General features: G+C 44.9%; 1 protein-coding gene across 5 annotated transcripts in view; it reads right to left on the minus strand.

Annotated features, from left to right (window-relative positions):
• tnip1 (TNFAIP3 interacting protein 1) overlaps positions 1-19,329 on the minus strand; it is a 69,412-nt gene that overhangs the window by 4,675 nt on the left and 45,408 nt on the right. For 4 of the 5 annotated variants that reach the window (XM_062985660.1, XM_062985431.1, XM_062985588.1 and 1 more), the window contains 7 exons: positions 18,847-18,978; positions 13,475-13,603; positions 12,532-12,654; positions 7,788-7,913; positions 4,386-4,467; positions 525-700; positions 348-432 (listed from right to left, as the gene is read on the minus strand). In XM_062985660.1, coding sequence (XP_062841730.1) covers positions 348-432; positions 525-700; positions 4,386-4,467; positions 7,788-7,913; positions 12,532-12,654; positions 13,475-13,603; positions 18,847-18,978 — 853 coding nt within the window. The remainder of the gene's footprint in view (positions 1-347; positions 433-524; positions 701-4,385; positions 4,468-7,787; positions 7,914-12,531; positions 12,655-13,474; positions 13,604-18,846; positions 18,979-19,329) is intronic. The other variant, XM_062985739.1, reaches the window with a different exon arrangement.

Genomic DNA, 19,329 nt, shown 5'->3' on the forward strand with positions numbered 1-19,329 from the left:
CGTGGCGAGAACTTATGAGCAGTAATAATTAAGAGAAGTTTAGTGTTCCTGTGTCGTTCTTTTAATACATTTAAACACATTAAGCTTTTTAGAAAAGCTGATTCTCACAATTTCTAAGAACCTCAAGCTGTAACACAAGTTTAAAAGTGAAACAGTGAGGAAAATCCTGATAAACACAGATACACGTGGAGCTCTCAGAGTGAATTAGACGGTTTTTCCACACAAATGCAGATTTGTCTCATATTTACACTTTGATGACGTTTTACCGCAACGCTCAAGCCAAACGCTTCTCATGTGAATGCACCCTAAAGGGTATTTTTTTGGACAATAGGTCAGTTAGTGCGTACCTGCAGTTTCTGGAGGGGGTCTTGCAGCATCTGTCTGTATTCTGTTACCTCGTGGCGGTGGGAATGATGTCTGCCATTGAAAACCCTACACACACACAAACACAGTTTTTATTACACCTGGAGACAACCTTAGCTAATGATGTGGAGGACTGACAGCTCTCATGTGTGGGCGCTGACCGGGTTAACAGGCTGGAAGTCTCTGCCGGGGGCTGCGCTCAGGGTGGGCATCCGTGGTGGAAAGTGGATGGGCCAGCCCTCGAGCTGGGGGCCGACCTGCATGAAAGGGCTGCAATACGTCGGGCCGTTAGCTGTACCGCTGGTGGGGTCGGATGTCCTTCGCTCTGGCTGCCCCTCCAACACGCGTCAACACAAGAAAGAAATGAATACACAGACGCAACTGCACCGGAATCTCAAGCTATGGTCACATGCTTTTAATTTTAGGTTCTAGCAGTGTTTGGTTCCTGTGTGGACACCTGACCATGTTTGTTTGTTTATTTATTTATTGGTTTAATGCTATGGCAAAACATTGGTTCCATTCATGGCAGGGTCATTGAATATTTTTCTTCTTTATTAAAGTTTAAAGTTCAAGTCATAGTATTTCCTGTTCTGTTTTTGTTTTGTCTTTCTTCATATATGTGTTCTCCACCTGACCATGAGCTTGTTCCAAAATCTTTGGCATGAATATACTGTCTACCCTCTTTCCTAAGTGGATTAAACCGACTTTTTGTGAGGTATTAATGTTGCCTTACACCAAACTCATTAAACCTCTGTCACTTTTTCCAAACTGATGCCATGAAGGTGGATTTATTTACTTGGATGGATTTTAAAGTCATGTTTTTACACACTTTGGTTACATTAATGACAGGACAGGTAGTTACTGGTCACACAAGATTCATCAGTTCAAGTTTAATGTCACAGTCATGGACGATTTTGTCTTTGTACTGTGGGAGGAAACCAGAGCTCTCGGAACAAACCCACACAGACACGGGGAGAACATGCAAACTCCACACAGAAAGGACCCGGACCGCCCCACCTGGGGATTGAACCCAGGACCTTCTTGCTGTGAGGTGACAGTGCTACCCACCGAGCCACCGTGCCACCCGCCACAAATGTGGAAGCCTAGAATTGACATCTATTGGCAATAGCTTTGGCTGAAACATCTAAACCAAAAATGTAGCTAGTGTCCACACATTTCTGGCCATGTAATGCATGCTGGGTTAAAATATACATACAGCAAGTAAAATGACTAATCTGAAGGTGTAGAAAGTTCTTTAATGCCATTTATGACATGGCTTTGTCATTACTTGCTTTAGTCGTACCAGTTTGTGCTGCATCCTCTACACACATAGGAATCAGGAGGTCAGAATCATTACTCTGACAGCATTTGCTAAGCTCAGAGGTTCTCAGTCTTTTTTGACCCATTTTAAAGGCTCTAAATTGAATCCCCCCCACCACAAACACCTTCCCTGTGGGCCCTCAGGCTTTCAATTCACATGTATTACTTGTATCACAGGTCGCAAATGGAAAGCAGGAACGAAGCCCGGTTGACCTCACTTCCTCAGGCACGGCCAGTTGTGCCCGTTTAGATGCCCGTACTGGCCGGGGATGCAACCTCATGAGCTCGAGATTCTGCTTCAAGTACAATACTCCACATACAGTGTATCACAAAAGTGAGTACACCCCTCACATTTCTGCAGATATTTAAGTATATCTTTTCATGGGACAACACTGACAAAATGACACTTTGACACAATGAAAAGTAGTCTGTGTGCAGCTTATATAACAGTGTAAATTTATTCTTCCCTCAAAATAACTCAATATACAGCCATTAATGTCTAAACCACCGGCAACAAAAGTGAGTACACCCCTAAGAGACTACACCCCTAAATGTCCAAATTGAGCACTGCTTGTCATTTTCCCTCCAAAATGTCATGTGATTTGTTAGTGTTACTAGGTCTCAGGTGTGCATAGGGAGCAGGTGTGTTCAATTTAGTAGTACAGCTCTCACACTCTCTCATACTGGTCACTGAAAGTTCCAACATGGCACCTCATGGCAAAGAACTCTCTGAGGATCTTAAAAGACGAATTGTTGCGCTACATGAAGATGGCCAAGGCTACAAGAAGATTGCCAACACCTTGAAACTGAGCTGCAGCACAGTGGCCAAGATCATCCAGCGTTTTAAAAGAGCAGGGTCCACTCAGAACAGACCTCGCGTTGGTCGTCCAAAGAAGCTGAGTGCACGTGCTCAGCGTCACATCCAACTGCTGTCTTTAAAAGATAGGCGCAGGAGTGCTGTCAGCATTGCTGCAGAGATTGAAAAGGTGGGGGGTCAGCCTGTCAGTGCTCAGACCATACGCCGCACACTACATCAAATTGGTCTGCATGGCTGTCACGCCAGAAGGAAGCCTCTTCTGAAGTCTCTACACAAGAAAGCCCGCAAACAGTTTGCTGAAGACATGTCAACAAAGGACATGGATTACTGGAACCATGTCCTATGGTCTGATGAGACCAAGATTAATTTATTTGCTTCAGATGGTCTCAAGCATGTGTGGCGGCAATCAGGTGAGGAGTACAAAGATACGTGTGTCATGCCTACAGTCAAGCATGGTGGTGGGAATGCCATGGTCTGGGGCTGCATGAGTGCAGCAGGTGTTGGGGAGTTACATTTCATTGAGGGACACATGAACTCCAATATGTACTGTGAAATACTGAAGCAGAGCATGATCCCCTCCCTCCGGAAACTGGGTCGCAGGGCAGTGTTCCAGCATGATAATGACCCCAAACACACCTCTAAGACGACCACTGCTTTATTGAAGAAGCTGAGGGTAAAGGTGATGCACTGGCCAAGCATGTCTCCAGACCTAAACCCAATAGAACATCTTTGGGGCATCCTCAAGCGGAAGGTGGAGGAGCGCAAAGTCTCGAATATCCGCCAGCTCCGTGATGTCGTCATGGAGGCGTGGAAAAGCATTCCAGTGGCAACCTGTGAAGCTCTGGTAAACTCCATGCCCAGGAGAGTTAAGGCAGTTCTGGGAAATAATGGTGGCCACACAAAATATTGACACTTCAGGAACTTTCACTAAGGGGTGTACTCACTTTTGTTGCCAGTGGTTTAGACATTAATGGCTGTATATTGAGTTATTTTGAGGGAAGAATAAATTTACACTGTTATATAAGCTGCACACAGACTACTTTTCATTGTGTCAAAGTGTCATTTTGTCAGTGTTGTCCCATGAAAAGATATACTTAAATATCTGCAGAAATGTGAGGGGTGTACTCACTTTTGTGATACACTGTATATTCTAGCACATACAGATAAATACAAATAATTACTTTTAATCATAATGGTAACATCGAAGGGCGAAAGGTCGCATTTTACATGCCTGATATTGTCAATAGGGGGAGTGAAGCTCCAAATGGAATGTGACAGTATCTTGTCTAAGCAATTGAGGGTTAATGACATTGCTTAGTGGCAATCTGGCAGTGGTTTGGCTTGAACCAGCAACCTTTAGATTACTAGTCCAGTACCTTAACCACTAGGCTAGACCTGTTTTGTATATATAGGTTACAACACCTTATATTACAAAAATTTAGGGCAGTGATAGCTCAGTGGTTAAGGCAGGGGCGTCATAGTGGGGTGAAAAGTGAGACTGAGTTACCAAGGCCCCAAGTCGGGGGAGGGCCCTTGAGGAGTCTAGAAGGAGTCTGGACTGGGGTGAGGGGGGCCCATGGGCACTGCTTGTGCACAGGGCCCAGAATTTGGTGCTACACCCCTGGGTTAAGGTACTGGACTAGTAAACAGAAGGTTGCCGGTTCAAGCCCCGCCACCACCAAGTTGCCACTGTTGGGTCCCTGAGCAAGGCCCTTAACCCTCAATTGCTCATCGTGTTCAGCTCATTGTGTAAGTCGCTTTAGATAAAAGCGTCTGCTAAATGCTGAAAATGTAAATGTAAAAAAAATCACAGCCGTAATTTTAATAGTTTTAATAGTTTTGCAATAATACGTTCAACCACGAGAGGGCGTGGTGTAGATGGTTACCTGCTTGTGTTGCATCTGCAGTCGCTCCAGTTTACACCTTTCTGCTCTTTCTCTCTGACACTCGTTCTGTGCCTGATGCAGCTACACACACACACACACACACACACACACACACACAATTTTAACGTCATGTTTTACACACTGGTTACATTCATGACAAGATTCATCAGTTCAAGTTTAATATCAAACACAGTCATGGACAATTTTGTATCTCCAATTCACATCACTAGCACGTCTTTGTACTGCAGGAGGAAACCGGAGCTCCTGGAGGAAACACACACAGACACGGGGAGAACATGCAAACTCCACACAGAAAGGACCTGGGCCGCTTGGGACCCCTGGGAATCGAACCCAGGACCTTCTTGCTGTGAGGCGACAGTGCTACCCACACACACATCAATAAATGAATGTAAAGACAGACGTGTGCTGAGACTTTGGAAGCGTGTTTTGTTTACTGATTACACAGTAGGACCTTGAACTTTTGACCACTATACATCGGGAAAGAGGGAACACAGGGTTGCCTGGAGAGTTGTCCACGATTAGCCCTAGCGGATCACATTTACTTTTATGGCACTTTTATTTTACAATTGTTAGCGACTACAAGCAATTGACGGTTAAAGGCTTTGCTCAAGGGTCCAACACCGTCAACCTGCCTGCAGTGGGGCTTGAAGGTCCATTAAGTTACCACAGCTCTTTTTTTTTCTCCCCCTTTAGCGCATCCAATTGTTCAATTTGCATCGTGCTTCCTCTCTGTCTATGCCGAACCCTGCCCTGACCGAGGAGATCGAAGCTAACCCATATCCCCTCCGAAACATGAGCAGCAGCCGGATGCATTTTTGCCACCCGCACATTGATGAGTGAGGCACACCCTAAGGGCACCCTTCCTCAGCTCTGTGCAGGTGCCTCCAGTCAGCCGGCAGAGGTCGCAATCGCACTCTGACAGAGAGAGACCCACATCCGGTTCTTTGTCCCACCCCCCAACTGAGCAACCGGCCAATCGTTGCTCATACAGCCACTCGGCCTCGAACCGGGGAGGCAGAGCTGGATTCGATACGAGGTACTCAGAATCCAGCTCTGGTTGCAGCGCGTCTTTTTACCGCTGCGCCACCCGAGCGGCTGGTACCACAGCTCTAACAGTACAGCATCTATGATGGTACCATAGATGCACTTTGTAGTGGACGAAGTTACATCTGTAGCTCAAGTTAATAGTGCAGGCTGTGTTCAAGACCAACTGAGAACTAAGAAACTTCAAATCTAGGGTTCAGACTATTTTAAGCACGAGTTTAGGCAGCTTGGAAGCATGCGTCATAAAATCTGGGCATAGTTAAGTATGCAGATAAAAATGCGGCCGCTAAAAAAACTATATAGGATTATTCATCTAGAGCGCACTTTTTAAGCAAAAACGTAGCTACCTAACCGTACAGAGTAACAGTAGAAACTCCTACGTTCATATTTACGAGTACAAAGTCAAATGATGTCTGTAGATTTGAAGTAGCTGTACTCATTTTCCTACATGCCGACGCAATTATGGAATTTCGAAATAGTTTTAAGCCTGTGGTATGTGACGGCATGTTTTTCCTCTATCTGGTCCCCAGTAGGAAAACATTTTTAGTAGAAAACCCCCCAATCTAGACGGCTTAGGGGTGAGCAATCTGTTCTGCTGAGAACAGCAAATGTCAGGATGGAAGATATCACCACCATCAGCAGAGTCAGATGGTATCAGGATGTTATCAAAACCTGCTGCAACCAGAGCTGGATTTCGAGGGTGCGTCGTTTCGAATCCCGCTCTGCCTTCTCCGGTCGAGGCTGGGCGGCTATATGAACAACGATTGGCATGTTGTTCAGATGGGGAGGCGTGATTTGAGACCGGACGGGATACTCTCTCAGGAACGGGGCGGTTGCGCCCTCTGCTGGCTGGTTGGTGGCGCCTGCATGGAGACGGGAGGGGGGGCGGTGGAGTGTGTGATCCTCCGTGCACGGTGCTCTGCCGCGCTGCACTCGTCAAGTGTGGGCGATAAGACGATCGATTGGCTGTGCACGTGTCGGAGGTGGCGTGGAACGGCCTCGTCAGCCCTGACCAGGAGCGGGGACCGGCATTAGTGAGAGGATGATTGATGGGATGAAATTGGACGCGCTAAATCATAAAAAAAAAAAAAAAAACCTGATACAGCTTGATATTAAGCATGAGAGGTGGCGGGTGATCATGTAAAGTAAACCTTTGATCGGCTGTCCTGCTGACCATTTTGCTTTACTAACAGCGATATTAGATTAACGTTCATCTCGCTCAAGAGGTGCAGTGATCTATTACGGGGTTCCAATCTCAGCACTGCTATCAGCCAGCCGGTCATCTGCACAGACATGATTGGCTGTTGCAGCTTAGTGGTTATGTAATCAGAAGGTTGCTGGTTCAAGCCCCACCACTGCAAGGTTGCCACTGTTGGACCCTTGAACAAGGCACTTAAGCCCCAATCGCTTAGATTGTATACTGTCACAACTGTAAGTCGCTTTGGATAAAAGCATCTGCTAAATGCCGAAAATGTAAATGTAATGGCTGTGTCCGAGGGAGGGATGGTTGAAGCCCTGTCCAAGGTATCCCTGCCATGTGCCCAGTGTATTCTGGCGGAAAAGGACTTGCTACCACTCTGACATACAGTGATCTATTACGGGTTCCAATTTCAGTTGTAGCCTAGTGGTTAAGGTACTGGACTAGTAATCGAACGGTCGCTGGTTCAAGCCCAATCACTACCAGGTTGCCACTGTTGGGCCCTTGAGCAAGGCCCTAAACCCTCAATTGCTTAGACTGTATATTTTCATAGTTCTGTAAGTCACTCTGGATAAAAAGCGTGTGCTAAATGCCGAAAACGTAAATGTAAATGTCAGCGCTGTCATCAGACGGCCAGACGTCTACACAGACATGGTTGGCCACGTCTGAGGGGCTGGGATGGTCGAAGCCCTGCGATGGATTGGCACCCCGTCCAAGGTATTTCTGCCCTGTGTCCAGTGTTTTCTGGTGGAAAAGGACCTGCTGCCACCCTGCCCAGAATAAAGTGGTTGATTTTATTACATTCCTAATACTAAGCACTAATACTAATGCACAGTAAGTCTTATCAGTGGACACACCGATCACAGGACACTGTTGTCTTTATATTTTTGACAGGAGTGCTTTTTCCCCCCATTCAACTCCGACAATGAGGTGTTTAAAAATCCCAACAACACTGCTGCACCTGATACACTCACATCAGAGAAAACTAGTGTCGCTGCAGCCAACATCTGTTCAGTGTGGGACTATGAGGGTCCCTTTCAACTGTTAAATAGGGCATAAGGGACTGACAAGGGCTACAGTCAGTAATTGTCTATGCACTAAAAGTTCGTCATCTGTATGTTATGCACAGTTTACTAACCTGGTTGGTCAGATTGGTCATCTGCCCCTGTAATCTTTCCACCTGCCGTCTCAGGTCCTCTTTCTCCTCGTTCATGCGTTCCCGGTCACTGCGCTCCTTTCGGAAATCCTCCTCGAAGATCTTCACCTAAATGTGCACACGGATCACATGAATCAGTCCAGGTGATCCGGTAGCACCACAGTTTAATCTAGTCGGCTAACGTCTGAGAGAGGGAAGGTCGGGTGGGGATTCACTTTCTTTCCATAGCAATATCAGCTTCTACTGTCTGGTTTAAGCAGAGACACAAGTGGTGGAGGAATACAGAGAGCAAAGCATAATCCTCTTGTCTGTAGTTTTAAGAATCCACTGCTGGCTGGTGAAAAAGAAGCGACTGGTTTGATGGGGGAGGTCGGGTGCTAGCCTGCTACACTACTGCTACCCTTCAGACTGTTGGTTCTATACTTTTACATTCACTTTGAACACACACACACACACACACACACACACACAAGCACACACAAGCACACACAAGCACACGCATACACAATCACAAGCACACACTCGCATACACAAGCACACGTGCATACACAAGCACACACACAGACATATACACACACATACAGGGGTTGGACAAAATAACTGAAACACCTGGTTTTAGACCACAGGGCCTCCTTTTGCGGCCAATACAGCGTCAATTCGTCTTGGAAATGACATATACAAGTCCTGCACAGTGGTCAGAGGGATTTTAAGCCATTCTTCTTGCAGGATAGTGGCCAGGTCACTACGTGATGCTGGTGGAGGAAAACGTTTCCTGACTCGCTTCTCCAAAACACCCCAAAGTGGCTCAATAATATTTAGATCTGGTGACTGTGCAGGCCATGGGAGATGTTCAACTTCACTTTCATGTTCATCAAACCAATCTTTCACCAGTCTTGCTGTGTGTATTGGTGCATTGTCATCCTGATACACGGCACCGCCATTGGATGCACATGGTCCTCCAGAATGGTTCGGTAGTCCTTGGCAGTGACGCGCCCATCTAGCACAAGTATTGGGCCAAGGGAATGCCATGATATGGCAGCCCAAACCATCACTGATCCACCCCCATGCTTCACTCTGGGCATGCAACAGTCTGGGTGGTACGCTTCTTTGGGGCTTCTCCACACCGTAACTCTCCCGGATGTGGGGAAAACAGTAAAGGTGGACTCATCAGAGAACAATACATGTTTCACATTGTCCACAGCCCAAGATTTGCGCTCCTTGCACCATTGAAACCGACGTTTGGCATTGGCACGAGTGACCAAAGGTTTGGCTATAGCAGCCCGGCCGTGTATATTGACCCTGTGGAGCTCCCGACGGACAGTTCTGGTGGAAACAGGAGAGTTGAGGTGCACATTTAATTCTGCCGTGATTTGGGCAGCCGTGGTTTTATGTTTTTTTGGATACAATCCGGGTTAGCACCCGAACATCCCTTTCAGACAGCTTCCTCTTGCGTCCACAGTTAATCCTGTTGGATGTGGTTTGTCCTTCTTGGTGGTATGCTGACATTACCCTGGATACCGTGGCTCTTGATACATCACAAAGACTTGCTGTCTTGGTCACAGATGCGCCAGCAAGACGTGCACCAACAATTTGTCCTCTTTTGAACTCTGGTATGTCACCCATAATGTTGTGTGCATTGCAATATTTTGAGCAAAACTGTGCTCTTACCCTGCTAATTGAACCTTCACACTCTGCTCTTACTGGTGCAATGTGCAATTAATGAAGATTGGCCACCAGACTGGTCCAATTTAGCCATGAAACCTCCCACACTAAAATGACAGGTGTTTCAGTTATTTTGTCCAACCCCTGTACATGCACACACACAGACATACACAAGCACACACATGCATACATGAGCGCACACACATACACAAGCACACACACGCATACATGAGCGCACACACATACACAAGCACACACACGCATACATGAGCGCACACACATACACAAGCACACACAAGTACACAGAACACACACATACACAAGCACACACACACACACAAGCGCACACGCATACACAAGCACACAAACATGCATACACAAGCACACACACACATACAGTACATGTGCGCACACACACAAGCACACATGCATGCACACACACAAGCACACACAAGTACACAAGAACACAACACACACACACAAGCACACACACAAGCACACACACAAGCACACACACGCATACACAAGCACACAAACATGCACACACGCACATACACAAGCATACACACAGACATATACACATACACGCGCACACACAGACATACATGAGTGCACACACACATACACAAGCACACATGCATGCACACACACAAGCACACACACACACGCATACACAAGCACACACACAAGCACACAAACATGCATACACAAGCACTCACACACACACGCATACACACATGCATACACACACACATACACACATGCATACACAAGCACACATGCCCACACAAATGCACGCACACATATACATGCACACACAAGCACACACGCACATACACAAGCATACACACAGACATATACAGTGTATCACAAAAGTGAGTACACCCCTCACATTTCTGCAGATATTTAAGTATATCTTTTCATGGGACAACACTGACAAAATGACACTTTGACACAATGAAAAGTAGTCTGTGTGCAGCTTATATAACAGTGTAAATTTATTCTTCCCTTAAAATAACTCAATATACAGCCATTAATGTCTAAACCACTGGCAACAAAAGTGAGTACACCCCTTAGTGAAAGTTCCTGAAGTGTCAATATTTTGTGTGGCCACCATTATTTCCCAGAACTGCCTTAACTCTCCTGGGCATGGAGTTTACCAGAGCTTCACAGGTTGCCACTGGAATGCTTTTCCACTCCTCCATGATGACATCACGGAGCTGGCGGATATTCGAGACTTTGCGCTCCTCCACCGCTTGAGGATGCCCCAAAGATGTTCTATTGGGTTTAGGTCTGGAGACATGCTTGGCCAGTCCATCACCTTTACCCTCAGCCTCTTCAATAAAGCAGTGGTCGTCTTAGAGGTGTGTTTGGGGTCATTATCATGCTGGAACACTGCCCTGCGACCCAGTTTCCGGAGGGAGGGGATCATGCTCTGCTTCAGTATTTCACAGTACATATTGGAGTTCATGTGTCCCTCAATGAAATGTAACTCCCCAACACCTGCTGCACTCATGCAGCCCCAGACCATGGCATTCCCACCACCATGCTTGACTGGAGGCATGACACACTTATCTTTGTACTCCTCACCTGATTGCCGCCACACATGCTTGAGACCATCTGAACCAAACAAATTAATCTTGGTCTCATCAGACCATAGGACATGGTTCCAGTAATCCATGTCCTTTGTTGACATGTCTTCAGCAAACTGTTTGCGGGCTTTCTTGTGTAGAGACTTCAGAAGAGGCTTCCTTCTGGGGTGACAGCCATGCAGACCAATTTGATGTAGTGTGCGGCGTATGGTCTGAGCACTGACAGGCTGACCCCCCACCTTTTTAATCTTTGCAGCAATGCTGACAGCACTCCTGCGCCTATCTTTCAAAGACAGCAGTTGGATGTGACGCTGAGCACGTGCACTCAGCTTCTTTGGACGACCAACGCGAGGTCTGTTCTGAGTGGACCCTGCTCTTTTAAAACGCTGGATGATCTTGGCCACTGTGCTGCAGCTCAGTTTCAGGGTGTTGACAATCTTCTTGTAGCCTTGGCCATCTTCATGTAGCGCAACAATTCGTCTTTTAAGATCCTCAGAGAGTTCTTTGCCATGAGGTGCCATGTTGGAACTTTCAGTGACCAGTATGAGAGAGTGTGAGAGCTGTACTACTAAATTGAACACACCTGCTCCCTATGCACACCTGAGACCTAGTAACACTAACGAGTCACATGACATTTTGGAGGGAAAATGACAAGCAGTGCTCAATTTGGACATTTAGGGGTGTAGTCTCTTAGGGGTGCACTCACTTTTGTTGCCAGTGGTTTAGACATTAATGGCTGTATATTGAGTTATTTTGAGGGAAGAATAAATTTACACTGTTATATAAGCTGCACACAGATTACTTTTCATTGTGTCAAAGTGTCATTTTGTCAGTGTTGTCCCATGAAAAGATATACTTAAATATCTGCAGAAATGTGAGGGGTGTACTCACTTTTGTGATACACTGTACACACATACACGCGCACACAGACATACACAAGCACACACACGCATACACAAGCACAGATGCATGCACACACACAAGCACACACACACGCAAGCACACACATGCATACACAAGCACTCACACACACGCATACACACACATACACACATGCATACACAAGCACACACAAATGCATGCACACACAAATGCACGCACACATACATGCACATACATGCACACACAAGTACACACAAGCACACACACTCATACAAAAGCACACACACGCAAGCACACACATGCATACACAAGCACTCACACACACGCATACACACATGCATACACACACACATACACACATGCATACACAAGCACACATGCACACACAAATGCACGCACACATATACAGTACATGCACACACAAGTACACACAAGCACACACACTCATACAAAAGCACACACACGCAAGCACACATGCATACACAAGCGCGCACACACACACACGCATACACAAGCGCACACACACATGCATACACACACATGCGAGAACACACACAAGCGCACGCACACACTCATGAAGTAAGGCTGACCTGTTCTTTCAGCACAGCGATCTGTGTTTGGAGCTCTTGCTGCCGCTGGTTTGGAACCCCCTCTCCGGGATTCATTCCTCCCTGTGCGCTGGGAGAGTGCAGGTTCAGTGCTTCTTCTAACGCCTGGAAAACAGATCCATCACTCCAGGTTAAAAATGCTGTGTCAAAATGAATAAAGTATGATGAATAAAGTATGAATAAAGTAACCTTCATAACTTTGTACTGTGGGAGGAAAACAGAACTCCTGGAGGAAAACCCAACATACATGTCCGAGTAAGTGAAGGTTGGATAGGGAGCCAACACTGTGGAGAGTTTGTTTTTATAATGCCATGTTGTCATATTTATGACATTCACAGCAGGAATCTGTGTTTTATACTAGTATTATTGGTCTCATATTACACATATATTTTCAGTTTTATATTATTAAGGAAATTGATGATTATTGGAAACGGTGAGGGTGGGAGGAGTAGTAATTGGCCGTGTCTAAGAGACTGAGAGAGAGCTAATAGTCCGGATTCAGCACCTTCTGATTTCCACCTTTTTGGACGCTCAAAAAAGCTTTAAGGGGAAGAAGATTTTCATGTGATGATGATGTGAAAGCAGCGCTGCATCAGTGGCTACACGCTCAACCAAAAAAATTTTTTACTGATGGAATTAATAGTTGGTACGATGCTGGGAAAAATGCATCGGAGATGCAGAAAAGTGATGTAACTTGTTTTTGAAATTCCTAATAAATAGAGTTTAAATATGTGAAACTTTTTGAAGAACCCTCATTTTTTTAAATAATTAACCTGTCACTAAATGTACTAAATATATACAACCTTTAGTAACTGGAACAGTAATAAAAGCACAGTTTCTGTTGTCTAGTGTCATAAGTTTGAGCACCCACGATACCTTAAACAAGAAGAGGAAAAAAAAAAAAGCCTGATTTAGTGAAACTGACCCGGTTGAGGCGCTGGATCTCCTTCTCCTGGTACTCCCTCTGCTTAGTCAGAGGCCCCAACTGATCCTGCAGGTACCGAACCTTCTGCTTCAGCTCACACGTCTCTGATGTCAAACACTCCTTTTCACCCTGACAAATAAACCAAGATGTTACAGTATTAGATCAGTATTATAGTCACGATTAGATCACTGGTACACCAAGTAAATCATGCTAACCCGCTACTGCTGGGATCCAGGCATCTACATAAAGACACGATTGGCTGGGTCCGAGAGACGCAATGGATTGACGTACTGTCCGGAGTGGCCAATGATTCAGAGGAAGCCGGACCAACATCGCATTTATGTCCCTTGTAATTGTGAAAGTGTCTTTAATTTTATCCAATTACCCAATTGTATTACGCTTTCCCTCTACTGATGTTGATCTCCGCCCTGGTTGAGAAGAGCGAGACTGACACACATGTGCAGTAGCCAACTGCATCTTTGCACCTGCATGAGGCAAGTTCATATGCAGATCAGCTTTGTGTACGGAGAGCCACACCCTGATCCCACTATCCCTCGTCTCTGTGCAGGCGCCATCAATCAGCCAGCAGAGGTCGTAAATGCACCAGTTATGAGGAATCCTCCTCCCCGTTTCTGTTCGTTTAGGAGCCCAGCCTGCCGTCAGCAAAGCTGAGATTCAAAACAACTCTAATTCAAGTAGACAACAGTCCAAAGACACAACTCAAGGTGAATTATTTCTTTACACTTACAGCATTTAGGACTCTTTTATCCAAAGCAGCTTACAATTACGACCAGGGTCGTTCGGATTACTAGAACATTAATCTCTGAGCTACTTCTGCTCAGCAGAATGATTAATATGGATAGAATAGCTTGAATGCTGTGTGGTATGTGTGACGTAATGTCAACTGTCAATGTAAAAAGGCAGCATTATGCTTATTTTTTACTATTACAGGATACAGATGCAAAAACTGATTGTTTGTTACCACATTAATATGCAGTCTGGCACAATTTCATCCATAAGTGATTGCTTTATTTCCTACTGTATTCTAGACTCTATCGTTTTCATTCAGACAGGCTAAGAGACTATGCTGAACTTACTTAATATAATATTATAGCCATCACATAAAACTACAGTTCTTATCACATGCGAATCCCTTCTCTCAATACAAGAACAATACAGCATTGTGTGGTTAGCTTAAGGTTTTGCACAGTAGCCGGTGGGGTACGTATTTTTTTCAAACATACACCATTAAAAGCCACAAGAAGACGAGAGACCATAAACAAAGCCACCGTGTCGAGGTATGACTCAACTGAGACGAGTTGCTGAAGGCATACGGTACATCCTAAGCCCCGGGTGTGAACACAAATTATTTTCTATTAGTATGAATAACTGGGGTTCCCTTTTTAAGTCCCGCTTCCTGTCATGGTTTCTTCCTGATCGTGGCTCAGGGAGTTTCTGTGCGCCGCAGTTACCGTCAGCTTCCTCTGTGCGGTTCTGAGATCCGACCTGTGCAAGGATGCACTGTGATTGGTCAGACAGACTAAAGTGAAACTCGACACAAGATGAATGAATTTAATCTAGAATACTGGATAAAAAAAGCTCCATGTTTTGAGCTTTTAGCAAAGTAGAAAAAATGTAAACACTATTTGATCTTTTCAGCTTCTCACAAGTATGACTGTGGGAATTTGGGCCCATTTAGTCAAAATAGAATTGTACGGATGGGCACTGATATTGATGTTCCAGTGCATTCCAAAGAACCAGTCCACCAATGGCCATAATGCACTCAGTTTTTCAACCTTACTCATGTCTACAGGCATTTAAAGAAGATCAGATATTTATTTATTAGGACTTAATGTCATGTTTTACACACTTTGGTTACATTCATGACAGAACAAGTAGTTACTGGGTTACACAAGATTCATCAGTTCAAGTCATTAATGTCAAACACAGTCATGGACAATTTTGTGTCAGCAAAATCAATCCAATGTAGATACATTTTGCTCAATAATTAAATTGGCTTAAAACAAAAACAGCCCATGTCACAGCTTGTTCAAAACAGTAGCTCTAGTCTGTGGACCTAGATGGAGCTACATGTGTGGGCCATATTCCATTATATTTTTAGAATTTGCTGGGGGGCAATTAAAAATGGACCAAGGGCCACAGTTTGGACACCCCAGATGTAAACCCTTGTACTAAATTCTATGCATTAAACAGACCACAAAAGTCCTATACTAATGCCACCTCTGAGGCTCCCGACAAGCACTCTTAACATACCCACACGCTTTGCTGAAACTTCTTTGCGACTAAACTACTTGTTTCCTTTCTTCTTTCATCTTTGCTGAGCGTAATAAGCTTAATACAAACCTAAACCTGTGTGAACTCACATAAGTAACACCATGAGCCTAAAAACCTAGTAATCTTTCTATATAGACTAGGGCTGTCAAACGATTAAAATTTTTAATCGCGAATAATCTCAGAATTTCATATAGTTAATCGTTAGTAGTTATGCGATTAATCGCATTTAAAAAAAAGAAGAAAACAAGGATTTTTAAGTGAAATGTTACAATTAAAATGGTGAACACATTTTATGCTAAATGTACTTATGTTAAAAACTGCTGGGACAAGAGAAAACTGTAATTCACTCACATACTAGGCAGTAATACTATCCAGCAGAGACCCTTGACTTCGTATATACAGGGGTTGGACAAAATAACTGAAACACCTGTCATTTTAGTGTGGGAGGTTTCATGGCTAAATTGGACCAGTCTGGTGGCCAATCTTCATTAATTGCACATTGCACCAGTAAGAGCAGAGTGTGAAGGTTCAATTAGCAGGGTAAGAGCACAGTTTTGCTCAAAATATTGCAATGCACACAACATTATGGGTGACATACCAGAGTTCAAAAGAGGACAAATTGTTGGTGCACGTCTTGCTGGCGCATCTGTGACCAAGACAGCAAGTCTTTGTGATGTATCAAGAGCCACGGTATCCAGGGTAATGTCAGCATACCACCAAGAAGGACAAACCACATCCAACAGGATTAACTGTGGACGCAAGAGGAAGCTGTCTGAAAGGGATGTTCGGGTGCTAACCCGGATTGTATCCAAAAAACATAAAACCACGGCTGCCCAAATCACGGCAGAATTAAATGTGCACCTCAACTCTCCTGTTTCCACCAGAACTGTCCGTCGGGAGCTCCACAGGGTCAATATACACGGCCGGGCTGCTATAGCCAAACCTTTGGTCACTCGTGCCAATGCCAAACGTCGGTTTCAATGGTGCAAGGAGCGCAAATCTTGGGCTGTGGACAATGTGAAACATGTATTGTTCTCTGATGAGTCCACCTTTACTGTTTTCCCCACATCCGGGAGAGTTACGGTGTGGAGAAGCCCCAAAGAAGCGTACCACCCAGACTGTTGCATGCCCAGAGTGAAGCATGGGGGTGGATCAGTGATGGTTTGGGCTGCCATATCATGGCATTCCCTTGGCCCAATACTTGTGCTAGATGGGCGCGTCACTGCCAAGGACTACCGAACCATTCTGGAGGACCATGTGCATCCAATGGCGGTGCCGTGTATCAGGATGACAATGCACCAATACACACAGCAAGACTGGTGAAAGATTGGTTTGATGAACATGAAAGTGAAGTTGAACATCTCCCATGGCCTGCACAGTCACCAGATCTAAATATTATTGAGCCACTTCGGGGTGTTTTGGAGAAGCGAGTCAGGAAACGTTTTCCTCCACCAGCATCACGTAGTGACCTGGCCACTATCCTGCAAGAAGAATGGCTTAAAATCCCTCTGACCACTGTGCAGGACTTGTATATGTCATTTCCAAGACGAATTGACGCTGTATTGGCCGCAAAAGGAGGCCCTACACCATACTAATAAATTATTGTGGTCTAAAACCAGGTGTTTCAGTTATTTTGTCCAACCCCTGTATGTCAGATTGTAGGTTAGAATTTCTCCATCAGCAAACATCGTAGATCAGCGGTGCTTTAGGTGGGATAAGGCGTAGTTATTGTAACAGACTTTTCTGTGGTTGTATCGTGACAGTGGTTTGATGGACGTTTCTACACGAAGTGAGTGTGTTTTGACCATTTGGGGCTTCCATAGTTCATGGAATAGCATGCTTGGCTAACGCGATGACTAGCTGTCCGGTACCGTAACAGAAAGAGTTAATAAAGTGTTCTGCTCCCGAAAATTTGTGAATATAGCGTGTATTTATTTCTTTATTAAGCGAGTGCATCACTACGATGCTCGGTTACATTATGTTAACAAACCGCAAATGAAACAAACGGTGGCAAGCCTCAACATGAACTACGGATGACTCGCAGGGCCAAATAGAATTTGCGTTAACGGCACTATTTTTTTTAATCGCGTTAAATTGAGATTGCGTTAATGCGTTATTATCGCGTTAACTTCGACAGCCCTAATATAGACGCATTTTACGTCATCCTACTCTCTTGAGAAGAAGGCATGTCTAAATTCTTAGATTCATTAAAATGCTTCAACTAAGGTGCCTTAATTCTAAGTGATAATCTGACTGAATAACAATGGAGCATCTGATGCTTCCTTAGCGGTGAAGGCAATCCCAGCATTCAGTGCGGCGCAACTTCTCTCACAATATGGTGGACGAATGCGGAGCAACCAACGAGTTCTTTTCAAATGTAAATACATCTGCATTGATTTTTAATTTGTATAAAGGTGCACAAGTGTGATTTATTTGTACATTCAGGCTTGTCAGAGACAGTTTAACCCTTTTTGGTACATGGAGGGAGATGTTAGATGGCACGCTAGCATGTTGTGCCACCTCAGCCCATTGGTTTGAATGTTTCTAATTAGAATCGTCTCTACTGAGGCAGCTGCTCAGGTAGGCAGTAGGCAGAAAGGCAGCTCACTAGGTTTTCAGACAGACCCTATATATCGGCTGTACTACAGTATAATAACACAAATGCAGAGTGGTTGTTAGTGTATTCTACACTTGTTGTATGTTTATGTTTTTATGATACACAATACGATTTGCCTTCATTTTTTTACACGCTAGCACTGCGGTTTAGCTGACGTGCTAAAATTAAATCATTATTAGAAGGCTGGCTGTGTGTAAGGGGCTTTCTATTCCCCGTAGACACAGAAGGGAGATTCAGACCGTAATTGCAATTCTGGAAGGTTTGGTGCTTCCCTGTGAGAGCAAAATGAAAGACAGTAATGACAAGGACAAAGACCGACCCTATTACTGAGCGCAATTGAAGAGACTCGACAAATCAAAGCCTCAGTCAATAGGTTCAGCAGCCTGGTGCCTCTGGGTCGGTCCAACACGCCACACTCTTTTTTTTATTTAGCATGAGGATGAAGGAACTGTCATTTTACCTGGACGTTGTCTATCTTGGACTTGGCCAGCAGCAGTTTCTTGTCGTAGTCTCGCTGCCTCTGCTCCCGCTCCGCCTCCAGCTCCGAAATCGCTTTCTGAGAGTCCAGTTGCCGCTGCCGCAGATCTGTTATCTAATGTACACAGTCATAGGTTTATTTATTAGGATTTTAACGTCATGTTTTACACACTTTGGTTACATTCATGACAGAGCAGGTAGTTACTGGGTTACACAAGATTCATCAGTTCAAGTCTTTAATGTCAAACACAGTCATGGACAATTTTGAAACCGGAGCTCCCAGAGGAAACCCACACAGACACGGGGAGAACATGCAAACTCCACACAGAAACGATCCGGACCGCCCCACCTGGGGATCGAACCCAGGACCTTCTTGCTGTGAGACGACAGTGCTACCCACTGAGCCACTCCAAGTGACAAATTAAAGGAAAAACTTCAGTTAAAGAGTGGTGACACATATAAAGCC

Source organism: Trichomycterus rosablanca, chromosome 1 (assembly GCF_030014385.1).
Source record: "Trichomycterus rosablanca isolate fTriRos1 chromosome 1, fTriRos1.hap1, whole genome shotgun sequence".
In the NCBI taxonomy this organism is placed as follows: domain Eukaryota; kingdom Metazoa; phylum Chordata; class Actinopteri; order Siluriformes; family Trichomycteridae; genus Trichomycterus; species Trichomycterus rosablanca.